At 42.0% G+C, this 16,322-nt stretch overlaps 1 protein-coding gene across 1 annotated transcript; it reads left to right on the top strand.

Moving 5' to 3' along the window:
- Window positions 1–695: 695 nt before the first annotated feature.
- Window positions 696–12,752, top strand: LOC104482217 (cell surface glycoprotein CD200 receptor 1-B-like). Its single transcript, XM_086739533.1, has 7 exons — window positions 696–1,031; window positions 3,935–4,022; window positions 5,354–5,662; window positions 7,100–7,348; window positions 9,249–9,344; window positions 10,780–10,826; window positions 12,115–12,752. Exons 2-7 carry the CDS (start codon window positions 3,956–3,958, stop codon window positions 12,220–12,222), a joined length of 876 nt encoding a protein of 291 aa, XP_086595659.1. The 5' UTR covers window positions 696–1,031; window positions 3,935–3,955; the 3' UTR covers window positions 12,223–12,752.
- Window positions 12,753–16,322: the final 3,570 nt, after the last annotated feature.

Raw genomic sequence — 16,322 nt, forward strand, 5'->3', positions numbered from 1 at the left:
TGCTGCTGCGTGAAGGCTCTGACTGTTAAAAGTATGGGCTTGGATTTCAAATCATGTACCTTGTCTTGAACAGTCAGTCTTTACCAGTACTTCATCCTTGTACAAGAAGTGGAGGAGTTGACAAAGCCACGTGCAACTGCTTCCTCTTCTTGCTGTCTCTTCCAGCCCTCCCGTGGCCGAGGACACCAGGTATTACGGAGAAGAGACTTTTGAGGCAGGCTCTCCTCTACCCCCTAAAACGGGCTCCCGCTGCAAAGCAGAGCCGTATTTTGCAGAGTTAAGCATGGGAATGGCTATGTGATGTGTTGGTTATTTTTTGAAAAGCTGTAGTGATGACTGATGCGCTGATTGATACCTGGGTCTTTGTGATCTGCACCTTTTCTTCCTTCAGTTTGTATTAAAATATCTTTTCATTATGTTGTACTTTTATTCATCTAATTTTAAGCTGGTGCTTTGCATAGCTCAAGGCTCGTAGCTTGTCTTTGATGTGTAATAGCAGACAACTTAAAGTTGTGGTTTGTCCTTCATGTCAGAAAGCAGTTTGTTTCCCTAGTTTTAACTGTGTCACATCCTCTTCAGGGGAGGGTACAACTAGATGGTTTGTTTTCACTGAGCTCTTTCAGAGGAGGAAGAGGCTACGTCTGTCTGTGAGACAAATCAGCTGCGTGTTAAGATGTCAGGAGCATCAATGAAAAGAACGTAATGAACTGTACAGCTGAAAACAGAGACTACCTGGGACGGACGGTCCTAAACTGAGATAGTTCTCATCTTTTTGCAACTACAGCCGGGCCCTTTGTGAGGACAGAGCGAGACGGGAGCTCTAGGTACATCTCCGCTGTTCCCTGGTGTGCAGGAGCCACCTCGTAAGTAGCCACTGGGACCAGCTTCCACGCTGGATGTTAGTGTGTGCTCGCATCTCTCTTCTCATCCCCAAGACTGTGACTGTTGGAAGACCGGAGCACGCCAGCACTGCTGCTGTTCATCTCCAGTGCTCCCGTGGCTGGAGGGCTCCTCTCCAGCCTGACAAACAGGTAACTTTCTTCCAGCCTCAGCATTCGTTGGGATGAATCCGAGCGTGAGCTCTGCCATTCCCAGCTGGAAGGCTGAGGCTAATGGAAGAGTGACGCACATAGTGCATGGTCTTGTGCCAGCCATCGCTGTCAAGGCTGAATAAAAATTTTAATTTATTTTAATGTAGTTATTGAGGCATTTTAATTTCATCAAAGGAAATAACACAAGACAATCTACAAATATTCATTTGCCTTTTTAAAATGAACTTGATTCAGCTGTACTTGATTTCTCCTTTTTCGGTTTTACTTTGAGATTTTTCGCTTACAGGCACAAATATTCAAGGATTGTGAACCTTAAAAATTGCAGTCGAAATTCTGCGTTTCGTACATGAATATTTAAACAGAGTAATATACTCTATTCTTTCTGTAAGATTCCATTTTTAATCATTAATGCCTGTTCTTTTGAGCAAATAAACTCCTTGTATATGAGATTTGTATGCATTTTAAAAAAAGATAGTTTTCTGGGACAAGTTCCAATGTGACAATATTCTGTACATGAATATTTATAGATCCATCAAAACTGGTGAATACTGAACTTGCTGATAAACATGGTGGAGGGTTTTTTTTTTACTTTTCTTTTGAAAGAGTTTGAAAAATTATTTCCAATTTGGGTCAAATTGAGTATATTATTTTGGCAAAAATATTCTTTCTTTTTTCTTTTTTTTTTTTTTTTTTTCTAAAATAAATTTCAAACTTTCAAACTTTTTGGTTGGAAACAACTTTTGCATGCATAATTTATAAAATTACAAAAAAACTCAAAGCCTTCTGACAGCATTGAATAACATGAAATAAAACATTTAATTTGTGGCAAAGATTTTAAGTGAGCAAAAGTTAAATTTGGGAGTTTTGTAATGTGAGAATGACATTGCCTGTTGTGTGATAGTAGTAGAATACTGATCAATGTGATTGCACTGGCATTGTTTTCAGGTTGCAATGAAAACTTTCCCTCCAGGTGCATCGGTGTTTTGTTAGAAGTGTGCAGAAATCCCTCAGGCTGTTGTCTGACTCTGCACACGTATCGCATTGTGTTTAAGAAAATACTATTGCCTCTTGCACTTGGCTCATGAATGTGGCAGCATTTTTTCTCTCTGTGCCACAAGTGCAGCTGTGTTCTTTTTTTTTTTTTTTTTCTGTGCACCAGATGTCCTCACTTGACATATTTTACATTTAATACAAAATTTTTAATGCTGCCTGATTGAAGCCTGTTACTTTTACAGGAATTGATTCCAGTTGAGGATTTAGGTTTCTGTGTGCACAGTGAACCCTGGCTGCCTTTCCTTCTCCTCCCAGCACATACTGAGAAGCACGCTTGTATTTAAATATGGGTGTGTACGGTGTGTGATCTAAACAGCTCAGAAGGCAAGTCCTGTTGCAACACATATGACATTTCTCAATCAACCGATGTACAAAGATATTTGCTTGTCTGGTGTGTATTGGGTTTTGACTTGGGAATGAAAACAACGAATCAGTATTTCCCATGGGATGGAAACACAATTTTCCAGCCATCTCTGGCTGCAGGTGACAGACTCAGAAAGTAAAAAATGAAAGAGATACAAATGATGGCATAAAGGAGAGAATGACAAAAAGTCGACCAGAAAGACAATTTCAGGGAATGCAGAGGCGAGTGATGCAAAATGAGATAGCTTTATGGGCAGGGTAAAGGGAGCCTTAAGACAAAAGTGAGACCGCTGATTTCTGACAGTAACATCAGAAAACCGCAGTCCGGATATGGCTACTGTAGAGTTGCGGAAGCAGGCACACGCTCCAAGACCTCAGCTTTATCACCAGCTGGTTGTGGGCATAGCAGCACCTTGGTTGTGAACCTTTCTGCTGTGACTGAACCAGCATGACTACCTGCTGTGGTAGGGTGCTCATCCTTGAGACCTGAGCAGAAGAGCTTGGGAGTTTGACTGTGGCAGTACATATTAGTCAGTACAGGGTAGTGCAAATTTGCCATGCCAAACTGGGGTAATTTCTTCCCACTGTAGGGAAGAATCAGTGATATTCTTAGCCAAATCCATGTTCAAACAACAGCTGAAGGGGTTTACATCAAAATTCTCTACCAAGAACCATATATATTTTGATTGGAAAGCTTTTCGGATAGCATGGAGTTCTACTTTTTCGTGTGAACCAGGAAAGAGTGTGTTGGGATGACAACACTGTCTCAGTCTTACCAAGGACCCGCTGCCCTTTTTCTAAAAAGGAGCTAGCAATGTATAAGAGATGGTTTGTTAAAAAGTATATATAATTGTAGAATAGCGTAAGTTCCGAGATACCGCTTTAGTTCACTGTGTCTGTAAAAGCAGGAAACAAACTCGCCTGGTTTTGATCTCTTGCGATAGGACGGTTGCCCTTTTTGTTCTACTACAGAAGTGGATTTACCCTTCAAGAAATTAAAAGCATGCAAGGGTTAGGAATCATTTCTTTGTCAAACAATTGATGAAATCTAGATCCTGAATTCTCCTATAAATACTGTTACTTTGATTTTTCAGAATGAGTTGCAATGTGTGCATATATGCTCTTGCAAAACCTTTTTTTTTCATCAAGTCTTTGAAGCGGTGAGATGTCTGTAGCTATCTTTGTGCTAGCTAGCTGGGCATGAACAGTGAGCAGCTAGAGATGCCTGTAAAATGGTATCAGAGATGTTGGATTTTTAAAACTTGTTTGTAAACAGTAGTGCTTTTTTTATTTTCAAAATCCTTTCTGCTTTCCTTTCTTCCATACAAGAATGATACTAGATGTGGAGTCTTGTTTAGAACTTCTGTTTTCAAAGGAAACAGAGGTTTTACTATGTGTTCTCTTTGAAGGGATTTGTGCAGCAATTTGTGACTACGTGCTGTCTTCTTTGCCTTCACTTTCTGCAGTGCTGATTCCTTCTGCTAAAGATGGCTCAGACATGGGCAGTCCTGGCTGCGCTCCTTTTCTTGCTAATCAATCTGGTTGAAGGGTCAGGTAAGTGAAAGAGATCCAAAACTACATGCAGCACTCTTTGTTACTCTGTATTTCCAACTCACCAATACACCGCAATTTTGCAGCTCGCCAGGGGAAATTTTGCTTATTTAATGTGAGTCAATGAGTGCACTTCAGTTGGCAAAATAATTGTGTGCCTTGTGGAGTGGCACAGGATGATAGGAATCCAGCACAGATCATCTGAAGACACACCTCCTGTTCAAGTGGGAGAACATCAGGAGAGCTATACTAGGAGATCTCATGAGACCCCACCTGGAGTACTGCTTCCAGCTCTGGAACCCCCAACATAAGAAGGACGTGGACCTGTTGAAATGGGTCCAGAGGAGGACCACGAAGATGATCAGAGGGCTGGAGCACCTCTTCTATGAGGACAGGCTGAGAGAGTTGGGGCTGTTCAGCCTGGAGAAGAGGAGGCTCTGGGGATACCTTATAGCAGCCTTCCAGTACCTAAAGGAGGCTTACAAGAAAGACAGGGAGAAACTTTTTAGCAGAACCTGTTGCAGTAGGACAAAGAGTAATGGCTTTAACCTAGAAGGAGGTAGATTTAGACTTTATATAAGGTAGGAATTTTTTACAATTAGGGTGGTGGAACACTGGAACAGGTTGCCCAGAGAGGTGGTAGAGGCCCCATCCCTGGAAACATTCAAGGCTGGTTGGAGTGGACTCTGAGCAACCTAATGTGATTGTTCCTGCTCCTTGCAGAGGGGTTGGACTAGATGACTTTTAAAGGTCCCTTCCAACCCAAAGTATTCTGTGATTCTATGTTCTGGTAGAAAAGGGATCTACTTATGCCCCTTACTAAATACACCTCGTGAACTACTACACCAAGTGATCTTGGGTTTTAACCCTTTTACAGGTGTATGTTCTACTGCTATCCCCAGTTTTACTTGCACTTTAACCAAGGCAACTAATTCAATACCACAGTATTTTTTTAAAGTAGTCTCCTTTCCCTGAAGGATGAATCTTGTCCTCCCCATCAGTTTTTCAAAGCCCATGTTAAAGCAATAGAAATCTGTTGCCTAAAAAAAGATGGAGGACTTCTTGCTTCCCATCTTGCATCACATAGCTGCACAGTGTCCACAGTGGAAAGGCACCATCTCCACTGCATTTCCAGACTTCAAAGCGTGACAGCAGGAAGCCAGACCTGGAAACTGAAGGCTACTTATAACTGTCTGCACAGAGCAGTGTGTCCACACGGCTGTCAGTACAGTAAGGAAGCAGAAATTTTTAAGTGTGATGAAGCCAAGAGTTTCCTATACTTTGATCATGGCTGTAGCATCATTTTAAACGTCTTTTTTTTTCTTCTCACGTAGCTTGCAACATGGTGACTGTGGAGGCTGGTCATGAAGCTGTGTTGAGCTGCCCTTATATCTCCAAGGTGCCTTTGCTAATGGTGACATGGAAGATGAAATGCAGCACTTGCTGCTTATTGGCCTATAGAAGCGACAAAAATGAGACAAGGAAGTTAAATTGCAGTGAGAGGATGATGTGGAAATATTCACCTGACAGTGACGCCGCTCTTCGTATTTACCCTGTGAACCTTAGTGATGAGGGAAATTACACCTGTGAAATTGCCAACAGTGCAGGGAACTTTCATTTTTTCTCTTCTCTGACCGTGATAGGTAAGATGCACCTTGTGATTTTTTTTTTTTTTTTTTTGTGTGGGTGTAGATAAAAATTATTTAATTTGATGGTAAAAGACCAAATTAATTTCAGATGCATACTGAATTTGAAAATAATGAAGTAAGCTGATTTAATCTGGCTCTTTGGAGAGGGGAGAAAGGCATGAGGAGTGACACAATAGGACTTGACTGATCTACAGAGAAATAATCTGTGGATTTTATGTTTGTTTTTTTGACTTCTTATTCATGAACAGGAGAGGTTTTAAAATGCACAAATCCAACAGTCTGCATAGGTTCTGAGAGAGCTCTTTGGGCATAACATTGGGTTTGAATGTTATGTGAATGTTCACACAACCAGGAGTATACACTCTTGGTTAAGTTAATGCAAACAGAAGATATAAAATAATTATCACTGCTATAAGCTGAGGAAGAGGATGCTGAACCAAAATTCACAATGAGGTCAGAGTGTGTTTTGTCTGGGTAAGAGCTGAATAGGAGGGAAGCAAAGGTTTCAGGACACTATCTGGAAATATTTTGCTCTTTGACAAATACTGAAAACTGTCTATAAGACTACATCACTAAAATAAAAATGAAATTAGTCTATTTTCAACATAGGCAGGAACAAAAGAATATTAGAAAACATAATGAATACATCAAATAATATTTTTCAGATGCTCAGGTAAACTATCTATAGGTTTCCATAAATTGAAAAAAACAATAGGAGACGATTTTGTGTTTTGGCCATATTAGTTAAGCCATGTGAATATAACTAAAAATTATGTGAAATTGATTTTGGAACTTTATAATTGCTATTATTAATTTTTGTAACTTGATTTTTTCTTTTTTTTTTCTTTTTTTTTTTTTCTTCCCTGCAGAGTCTTGCCTTTCTGATAATGGCTTAGGTATTGCCCGAGACTTTGCCTGTTTTATCAAATGCAGGATATGAGTTGTTGGACTTCAGGCAGAACAGTTTTGTCTGATTCCTTCTTTATTTCCCTGCTGTCAAATTCTTGATTCTACCTGCCCAATCTCTTAGACATTTTAGCTGGAGCTTCAGTAAGCTGTCTTTTCTTTGGTATGTGCACAGCTGTACTTATAAATCTTAATTTAATCCACCTTTCTCTGTCATTCCATCTTCTCCTGTCACTATTGTAGTCACCTTTTGGAAAACATGTGGAAGCAGTACTTTCAGATGCAGCTAGCTAGTTTTGGAGATATTCAGTTTGGACTTTTTGAGGTATTTTTTCCCTAAATATTGTTGGTGCTAATATTCCAAATTATTTTAAAATCTCTTGAATTGGTCATGCAAACTAAAAAATACCACCTATTTTTCTGTTCCTCAGTTGATGATTTTATACTGAACTGGAAACAATGGTTGTGGTCTCTTTTTTTTTTTTTTTAATTTTTTTTTTTTTTTTTTTTTTCAATCTTCTGTAGTTCCTCCTGTGGTGACTCTGACCTATCACAGCAGCAGGGTGGCTGTCTGTCAAGCATCTGCTGGAAAGCCAGCTGCTGAAATCTCCTGGATCCCTGCAAGTAATCACAGCACCGAGGAAGAAGTCCACCACCCCAATGGAACAGTGACGAGAGTGAGCTACACAGGCTGGGTCAACAACACGCAACCCATTGTCACCTGCCTGGTTACCCACCCAGCTACAAACCAGACTCTGTCCCTAGACCTGTCATGTAAATAGCATTGTTCTGTAATTGCTCTTCATCATGATGTTCTGCTTCTTGGTGCTGTTCTGTGCAGCTGGTCCCGCCGAATGCCAGGGCTCTGTTAGTAGGGTGACAGGCCAAAGTTGTAGAGGATGTTGATAGAGAAATCAATGCTTTTGAGTCAGTCAGTTGAAGCCAAATATTTCTTGTCATTGTATGGGGAAGCTTCCAGTGCATGCTTCTTTCTACACCCCTTCTGTTTTACAGGAGTTCCTCATTCTGCTTGTGGTGGGTTGGCCTGGGCTGGCTGCCAGGTTCCCACCAAGCTGCTCTGTCAGGGAGAAAACTATGAAGAAAGGCTCCTAGGTCAAGATAAAGACAAGGAGACCACTCAGCAATTACCGTCATGGGCAAAACAGACTTGGCTTGGGGCAAAACAGACTTTACTTGGGGAAGTTAATTTAATTTATTGCCAATCAAATCAGAGGATGGTAATGAGAAATAAGAATGAATCTGAAAGCACCTTCCCCCCACCACACCTTCTTCCTGGGCTCAGCTTCACTCTCGACTTCTCTACCGCCTACCCCTGAGTGGCGCAGGGGGATGGGGGTTGCGGTCAGTTCATAATATTTCGTCTCTGCTGCTCCTTCCTCCTCACACTCTTCCCCTGCTCCAGCATGGGTCCCTCCCTCGGGAGACAGTCCTCCACAAACTTCTCCAGTGTGACTCCTTCCCATGGGCTGCAGCTCTTCATGAACTGCTCCAGCGTGAGGCCCTTTCCAGGGGCTGCAGTCCCTCAGGAACAGACTGCTCCACTGCGGGCTTCCCACGGGATCACAGCCTCCTTTGGGCACCAACCTGCCTTGGCGGGGGTCCTCCATGGGCTGCAGGTGGATCTCTGCTCTTCCATGGGCCTCCATGAGCTGCAGAGGGACAGCCTGCCTCACCATGGTCTTCACCACAGGCTGCAGGCACCTGGAGCACCTGCTCCCCCTCCTCCTTCACTGACTTTGGGGTCTGCAGAGCTGTTTCTCTCACATATTCTTACTCTTCTCTCTGCTGTTGCAGTTTTCCCCACTCCTTAAATTTGTTATCACAGAGGTGTTACTACCATTGCTGATGGGCTCAGCCTTGGCCAGAGGTGGGTCCATCTTGGAGCTGGCTGCCTTGGCTCTAATTGGACACAGGGGAAGCTTCAAGCAGCTTCTCACAGAAGCCACCCCTGCAGTCCCCCCACTACCAACACCTTGCCACACAAACCCAGTACACTGCTTCAGTGACCTTTTTAATCACTGATGATTGAAAACTTACTTTCAGCAGCCACTGTGATACAGCTCACTAATTTTTGATGTGAAGCTTTGAACCCCTGGAGTTGAATTTTGTCCAGCTTCCCACAGTGGTGATGGTCTGGAGAAAAATTCCTTGGAGAATGTCTGACTCTGACTTTCAAGTGATCTTTCCCAGGGCCAAAGTTACTAAAGGGCAAAATTCAGCTTCTCAGCTGGCTCTGCTGGACCTGTTAGAAGTCTATGCCAGTAGGATTTGTTTTTGTGCTCATATCACCAAAATGTCTCAGCAGAGGCATGAAGGAAAGAATTCAGCAGAGACCAGTCATTAATAACAGCATTTTGCAGGGATGGCTGGTCAGTTCTGTTGCTGCAGCACTAATATAATTTGAAGAAAGGGAGATGGTGCAGACAGACGAGTTGAAAATGAAAGTATGTTTGTACACACAAATGACTGGGTGTGTGGGGCAGCTTGCTATTGCTGATTGGCATCCAGGGATCTCAGCTGTGTCTCTCAGCTCATTTGAGCCGGTAGGGTGGAGGGTTAGCTTTCTCCTCTGGTTAAGGTAGGTAGTAACATCATGTTGTCAGTGGATACTAACATCTAGCTCTGTAACCAGCTTTCTTTTCTCATCTCTTAGATACTTCCTCCAGGCTTCTCTATCTCCTGACAGGAGGATCTGCAGGGGTTGCTGCTGTCAGTGGTGTGACTTTATTCCTGATTTTCTGGTGCAGAGGTAAGTCATTTGGTGAGCCTGAAATCTATTACAACTCTACAACTCCATCGCTGACTATGTGCTGGTACAGGGACATGTACTTTATTGCTGAGAGTGGAGTGGGAGGCAAGGATTGAGGAAAATGTCCATATACAATGCATTGTCCTTTTGGAAAAGTCCTAAGAAAATAAGGGGTGGAACTTTAAAACAAGTCTGGAGTTTTGTAAGAGCCATAGTTACTATGCTATTAATAGATTTTATATATGACAGAGAGTCATCCAGGATGAAAATAACTCTTTCTGAGAGTAGGGTAGGTTCTGAGTTTTTAGAATTATTTTGATCATTCTGTATTTACTGACATAAAATTCTATACACAAGAATGACAGTTCACAAACTCATCTAATGACTAGAGACAAACAATTCCCATGTTTCCATCAGCAATCATAAATTTTTCCTTGAGCAGGTGTAAAAATAGGCCAAATGTAGATACACTGGTACACTCTGGTACACTCGCAGTTTCTCAGGCTGTGTAGATTTCATTGGCATTGGGTCAGGCTCATACTGAATAATCTGATACTGAGAACTCAGACAATGATCTGCTACTCCTGGAGTCGAGTAAGAGGGCTGTGATGGGATATGAATGGAGCAGGAGCTCAAGTAGAGACTTAAAATGGGGAGAAGAGAGAATAGTGGACTGCTGAAGGCAAGAGTGTTTTCAGGAGAGCAGGAGATGAAGCACTGGGAGAAGGCAACGTAGAGGTGGGTGAACTCTAAATGGAGGGAGCTCACAGTGAATCAAAGTGCCTGTATTACTGCCCTCCATTGCCTTAGCTCTGGTTTAGCTTTACTGCTTGTCTGGGTTTCTTCTTTGTGCTCAGGGTCTTTCAGGTTATTCCCCCTGCATCGGGCATATTACATTGCAGATGTATTTCATGAACCAGGTCTGAACGAATGGGGTGAAAGAGGATTGGCAAGAGGGGAGGCGTACACTAGAAGAGCAGAGGGGGCAGGGTGAGAAAAACAGAAAGACAAGAAGAAAACAGAGGGCAGTTGTCATCAGCAGCGGCAGCACCGACCAGCGCTTGCTTGCAGCACTGTGACAGCAACCTGACCCTGCCACAGAGCGATGTGCTGCTTTGGGGCAGGAAAGGAGAGGAGAAAACATGCTCAGACGGGTTCCTTGGCCGAGCGCGTCCCCGCAGAACTGAGGAGAAATGCACCTAACAGAGTCAATTCAGTCAGGTCTCCCAGAGTGACCAAAAGTTTCAATGAAGGGAAAAATGAAACAGTAGCACATTCAAGAGCTGGACACACACACAAACTTAATCAATGAGTTTAACCGTATTTTGAATAAAGTCTTTCAACTGCTGAGGGCAGCTAGAGGAGAACTCCAGATATGACAGCTGTGCACCTTGCTCCATCAAACCATTTTAATTTTCTGACATCTTACTTTCAGCTCTCCAGTTACGTAAAGTGGCACACAGATCGGCAGTACCATTTGCAGTAAGTGGGCTTTTTTTCTCCGTGTGTGTGCGCTTTGCAGTTTTTGTTGTGTATTCTTCACTAAAACATGTAATTTCATTGCAACGTGTCTGCTCTGAAAAAACTCCCATTTATGTCTGTGTGTGCTTGGATGGGGGAATGAGAAACGGTGTATCTGGGAGGGTGTCTATTGTTTGGATGGCCGTATCTTCATATACATTCAGAGTAGCTGGGTAACTGTTTAAGCACTAGATCGAGAGTGGTGTAGTGCATTTCCTGCCTAAGAATACTATAAATTACATTTACGATGCCAGTGGTTAAGCTGAATTTTAAATCTCCCAGAAGTTAATGTTTTCACATTTCTGCTTCACAGACTAATCTTAACTCTGATCTTTTGCTTAAGAATGTGGATTGCCTTTGATGGCAGAAACCTGCCTGATTAAAGATGGAGTGAAAACAGACAGGCATTTTACAATGAGGGAAAAGGGTGCACTTCCTTATGCTGCATTCGAGACAAACACAGCTATGAAACTTTTATTTTTTAAGTCACAGTTCAAACATTCAGAAGCTAGGAAACAACAGTGATAGATCTGCCACCGCAACATTTACTTCCTCTCTAATTCCAGTGTGTTGTGATACATATTTAACAGTGTGATAATATGATGCTCTTTCCTCAGAGCTTCTGCCTCATTAAATGCACACTGAAAGAGCAATTATTTCATATTTTGCTTTCTGCTCACGGTTAAATTAATGTCCCTGTGCCTTGTTTGTTGCAAACTAGTCAAACAGTGCTCTGAAGTTCGAATGATTGATTTTCTGATATATTTTCTATGGCATTCAGGACAATTTCATTGACAGGAGTGGGAGTTGCAGAGATCAAAGTCAAAAGCTTCTAGTAATTTTAGGTGTCTGAATTAGATTGCCTGTGACCTGGGCCTGCTTGCTTGTTTTTTTTTTTTTTTTTAAGAGAAGTTAGCATTGTTCATTATCATCTATTTTGCTGAAAATACCAACATTTCAAAATTTGTTTTCAATAACATTAAGAAAAACAGAATTCAAAAGCTGTCCTGTTGAGGCTTTGTGAAGGCAGTTGTTGCATCTCTCTGTCACTTCATGTTTCACCCTCTGTGCCCTACCCCTTTGCTCACAGAGCTTAGAGAAATAACTTTGCAGTTCTTTTGAAAAGTAATGTTGCCTACTAAGTTTCTTCTGGTTTTGTTTTTTTTTTTTGTTTGGACTCTGTAGGTATGATGGTTCCACAAAATTCTACGATATAGTACAATGGTACATGTTTTTCTTTGTCTTGTAGACTGAGAACTTCAGGTCCACACCATCACGTCAGAAAAGAGAAGTGGTCAAGCCTGCTGTCTTATCAGAGAGTATCTATCAGAATTACAATCCAAGAATGATGTATTAATACCATGTATTAACAGTGTAGGCACAGGTGGTCTAATACCAGCTCAGCTACTAATGATACTCAGTTACTTGAACTTGTACTTCAACTAACAAATCTGAGGCCTTACCGCGCACCAGGCCAGCAGAACACTCAAAACTGCCCCACAAAAGCCTTTGTATTTCCTGACCTGAAGACAATGGAGGAGAGCAACCTGTTTTTGTAAATTATTTCTCTCTCTCTCTAAATACCAGCATAGCTCTTGAAAAATTTGAAACTTTTAAAGACGGAGATGGGGAAATACCTATCAGAATTTTGTTTGAAAATAGACTCTGAGGTATGTGCTGTCTTTCCTCCAATCAATAACTGACATATTTTTGTAACAGAGCTTTCACCAGACTGCTGGTGAAAATGTACCACTCTTTTTCCATTTTAGCAACTCGATTCTCTTTGCAATTTTGTATTGGGAATCAGGAAGTGACACAGAGGACTCCAAAACATAGAAGGCCAAAGAAACGCATCCAGCAGAAATAAGAGGTGTTTTTTGTTTTTTTTTTTTTTTTCTGGGTAGATAGTTACATGTTGAAGATGAGAATCTGGTATTTGTCATCTTTGTTTATTTTTAATTTTTAAAATATATTTATTTCTCAATTAAACTTTCTGTTTGTGTTGGTAATGGAAGAAAAAAGCCAATTTGAAATTGTACTTGATATGGAAATGAGAAATAGCAATGGGCAATTTTCTAAGATTCATTTTAAAATAAATGTGCAAATATGCAAATATTTATCTAAATGATTTCTGGGGCTATTTGAGTAAATGTTTATTGACCGATTTCTTAGAAGCTCAGATCACAGCATGGTTTTACTGAGAATAGAAGCGTTAAGTTATGAAAAATGCAGGTGGTGTGCTTGTTTAAAACAAACAAAAAACCTCTAACCAAACCATTTATTTCTCCTCATCCTCATGTCCCCAAGCTGAACCATTCCCCCCTCCCCCACAGATTTGTTGTTAACTTCAGTTTTCATGCATCAGTTTTGTCAAACCTTCCAAATACTAATGCTCTAATGCTGCAGTAAGTATGCTCAAACGTGTGTTTTGAACGGCCTTTGCTCATCACTGGAGGATGTTTTCTTTGCTCCATCAGTGTTCTTAGGCATGAGGATCTCCCAGTGCCTTTTAATTGCACTTTATCACTTCCAAGTAGACATGGGTGGTGGGCATCTACTGACACTGCTCCAGCCTTTCATTGTAGTCAGAAAGGTATGAAGAGTGACTCTCTGCCTTAAAGAAAAGTGCCTGCAGAAGGCAGTCCATTCACACCTGCCGAGTAACTGAGCTGAACCTTTCTTCTGGTGTTAAATGTCAGCGATGGGTCATTGTCTCAGAGCTGCGTACAGCTTCTTCCTGTCATCTGTGGGGAAGGAGATGCACTGTTTCACGTATACAGCCTCTGGGAGAAATAAATAAAATAGCTCGGAATTAGTGAAAACAGGTTTTCGGTGACGCTAGCAAGGGAAAGCATTTTGTCGCTCTAGTGAAATCCAGAGCAGTGCCTTATTCTCAGGAAGTGGTTTACCAGTTCTGCTGGCCCACAGCTGGCACTGCACAGTGGGCACAATCCAGCATCTTTTTTTGTTCTCCCTGTCAGCTGGGACCTTTTGCAGTCACAGTGCTGTCAAGGAGTCTGTTGTGACTGGAAGCCTCTGGAATAGGGGAAATATCTCTCTTGTTTCTTAAGGAAGTGCCCAGTGGGGTCTAAAACTGGTCTTCTAGCCTGATGTTGCTCAGTGTGACAAGTGAGTGTGGATCGTTCCTGTGGACAACTACAACAAGTTGGGTCTGTCTTATTCAGAAGCTGGACCATTGCAGACAGACCAAAGGCTGTCAAAATGAAGAGAGTTAGGTTGTGGAGCAGTCTGTTTTTGGCAGTCATGGTGCATGTGTGTTGTGATTTTTAGGGTGCAAAGCAAGAACTTTTCATAATTTCTTTGCATCGATTGAAATGTTGAAGAGTAAGATCTAATGCAGACAGACAGGGAGATGATAGCCGAGGGGATAAAATCCTCTGGAGAGACATCACTGTGATAATTAGCCCTGGCTGAAAAGCATGGCTTCTGTGCTTATGGTTTTATTTTCTCCTTTAATTTGTATTTGGTGGAATTGGTCCAGTCACCTGCAATGTGTCAGCATTTCCTAGAAATTTGTTTGATGTGCTGAAACAAGGTGCCCTGGCAAAGAGATAGGTCCCTTTGTGCTGCAGGTACTCAGTAAAATTGGGTCTCCTGGCTCTTAACAGCCACAAAGACCATAGTTTGCCTGATTTCTTGTTTCTGGGATGACCCGAGAGCCAGTCCTGCTGCAGCCTTTCAGAAAATTGGCTTACAGCATTGTAGCCTAGTCAGGCTTTGATCATCACCTGTTTACTGCCAACAAAAAGCTCAAGTTATCAACCCACAGCTCAGGCAATCACAGGTTGCAGGCATTAAAAGGCCTCAGCTGCCTAATTGTTGTATCTGCCTTCTGCAATAAAATTGGCCCTCGTGCTTTTCGAGCTTGTTCTGTGTGATTAATGAAACTTATTAGGCCAAAGAGAATAATGTGGCTACTGGGGGTGACTATAAGAAAGGCTGGGACATGAATAATGCTTCTAGGGAAAGCATAATAATTGAACAAGCTCATTTAATTTTTCCCTCATCTTTTGTATGCGTTACAATACTGGCACGAGTGGTAGGTAGTTTCAGATACAGAGTTTGCTGCTTTTTAGCTGTCGGCAATTCACCGGAGCTTTTGACCACAGGAGTACATATTAACATCCAAGCTGCCAACAGGTGATAACTATTCTAGTGGGCCTGCCAGCTCTGCTAATAGCATCCTCTTTGAAAGGAGGAAGACAGGATTAGCCAAGCAGTGGGCCCATGCATACACTCAGGAAGGAAGCCCTTGGTGCTTGGAATAAGACATAGAGATCTGTGAGTTGAATGATTTTGTATGGAAGCAGAGAGCGGAAAATGGGAGAGACTGGAGAAGGGAGTTGACAGAGGAGAATGATATGACTAAGACAGTGAGCATGATGTTGGGTTGTTGGAGCTTAATACTTAATAGTGTGATTAATTACTTTTCCCATTCACACTGCCTGTCACTAGATACGTTAATGGCTGGTCGTGACTGGTGAAGGACAGGCTTTTGTCACATGGGAAGCTCTCTGCACTCTTCTCTCGGGGTGGGAAACTAGGCATGGGCTTTGATGATTTCCTCTCTGTCTTCCATCACCAAACAGCAGCGTGTGTCGTTCCTCTAGGTCTTACGAGCTGCACACCAAAGGGCTAAAAGCTGTGAGACACACACCTGAGAGAAACACTTGGCACTGCTTCCATGTCTCACCAGGGTTTTAAGCCCTCCTCTGTCAGAAAGGCTTGAGCTGGGTTCGCAGGCAGGTCCACCTTTCCAGTGCCTGTCTGCGAGGTCGGTGCAGCAGGGTGGGTGTGGGAGCCCTCCTCGCCCTGCCTGAGAGCTGCCCGGAGGGGTTGGCAGCTGCTAGCTCCAGAGAAACTGCTGAGAAAGTGCCTGCTTCCTGCCTGGATTTAATTTTGCAGTTGATTTGTTGAGTATTTTGAGAATGAGGAGAAAAATCACTTAAGTATTTTCTGTCGTGCTGGTTTTGTAATGGGATAGGCATCTTGGTGTAATCCAAAGAATAACCCAAATTGTGTTTTGTCTCTTGTAGGAATTTGGTCTGGAAAATAACTAACTTGAAGATATTTTTATGAATACATTTACCATACTTTTTTTCCTTAATTGCAAGAACACTTTTGGTGGTCTTATACTGATTTTATTTGCACCAAAAGCAAATTTAAGCAAGACAAATGTTTTAAACTGCGAACTTCCACATATTCTTCCGTGGCCTTGCCAAAACGGCTAGGAAAATGCTGACTGTTTATTCAATAATCATTGTGAGAGAGTTAGTAAAAGGAGATGGATGTTACTGTGAACTGTTTGTACATTCTAACCAAAAAATAAATAATTTTTTAAAAAATGCTGAGAGTGTGAGTCCCTGTTACAGGGATGTTGCAACAGCTCTGCCTTGCCACTGCTGTTTCAGACTGGCTCTGTAGTCAAATGCACGG

The sequence above is a fragment of the Chlamydotis macqueenii genome, chromosome 1 (genome assembly GCF_036417535.1).
Source record: "Chlamydotis macqueenii isolate bChlMac1 chromosome 1, bChlMac1.mat, whole genome shotgun sequence".
NCBI classification, from domain to species: domain Eukaryota; kingdom Metazoa; phylum Chordata; class Aves; order Otidiformes; family Otididae; genus Chlamydotis; species Chlamydotis macqueenii.

Bases quoted from the DNA above. Each gene is read 5' to 3' on its own strand.
- LOC104482217 (XM_086739533.1), top strand. From the start codon at position 3,956: ATGGCTCAGACATGGGCAGTCCTGGCTGCGCTCCTTTTCTTGCTAATC. The intron at 5,663-7,099 runs GTAAGATGCACC...AATCTTCTGTAG, and splicing joins CTCTTCTCTGACCGTGATAG to TTCCTCCTGTGGTGACTCTG. The intron at 7,349-9,248 runs GTAAATAGCATT...CTCATCTCTTAG, and splicing joins TCTGTCCCTAGACCTGTCAT to ATACTTCCTCCAGGCTTCTC.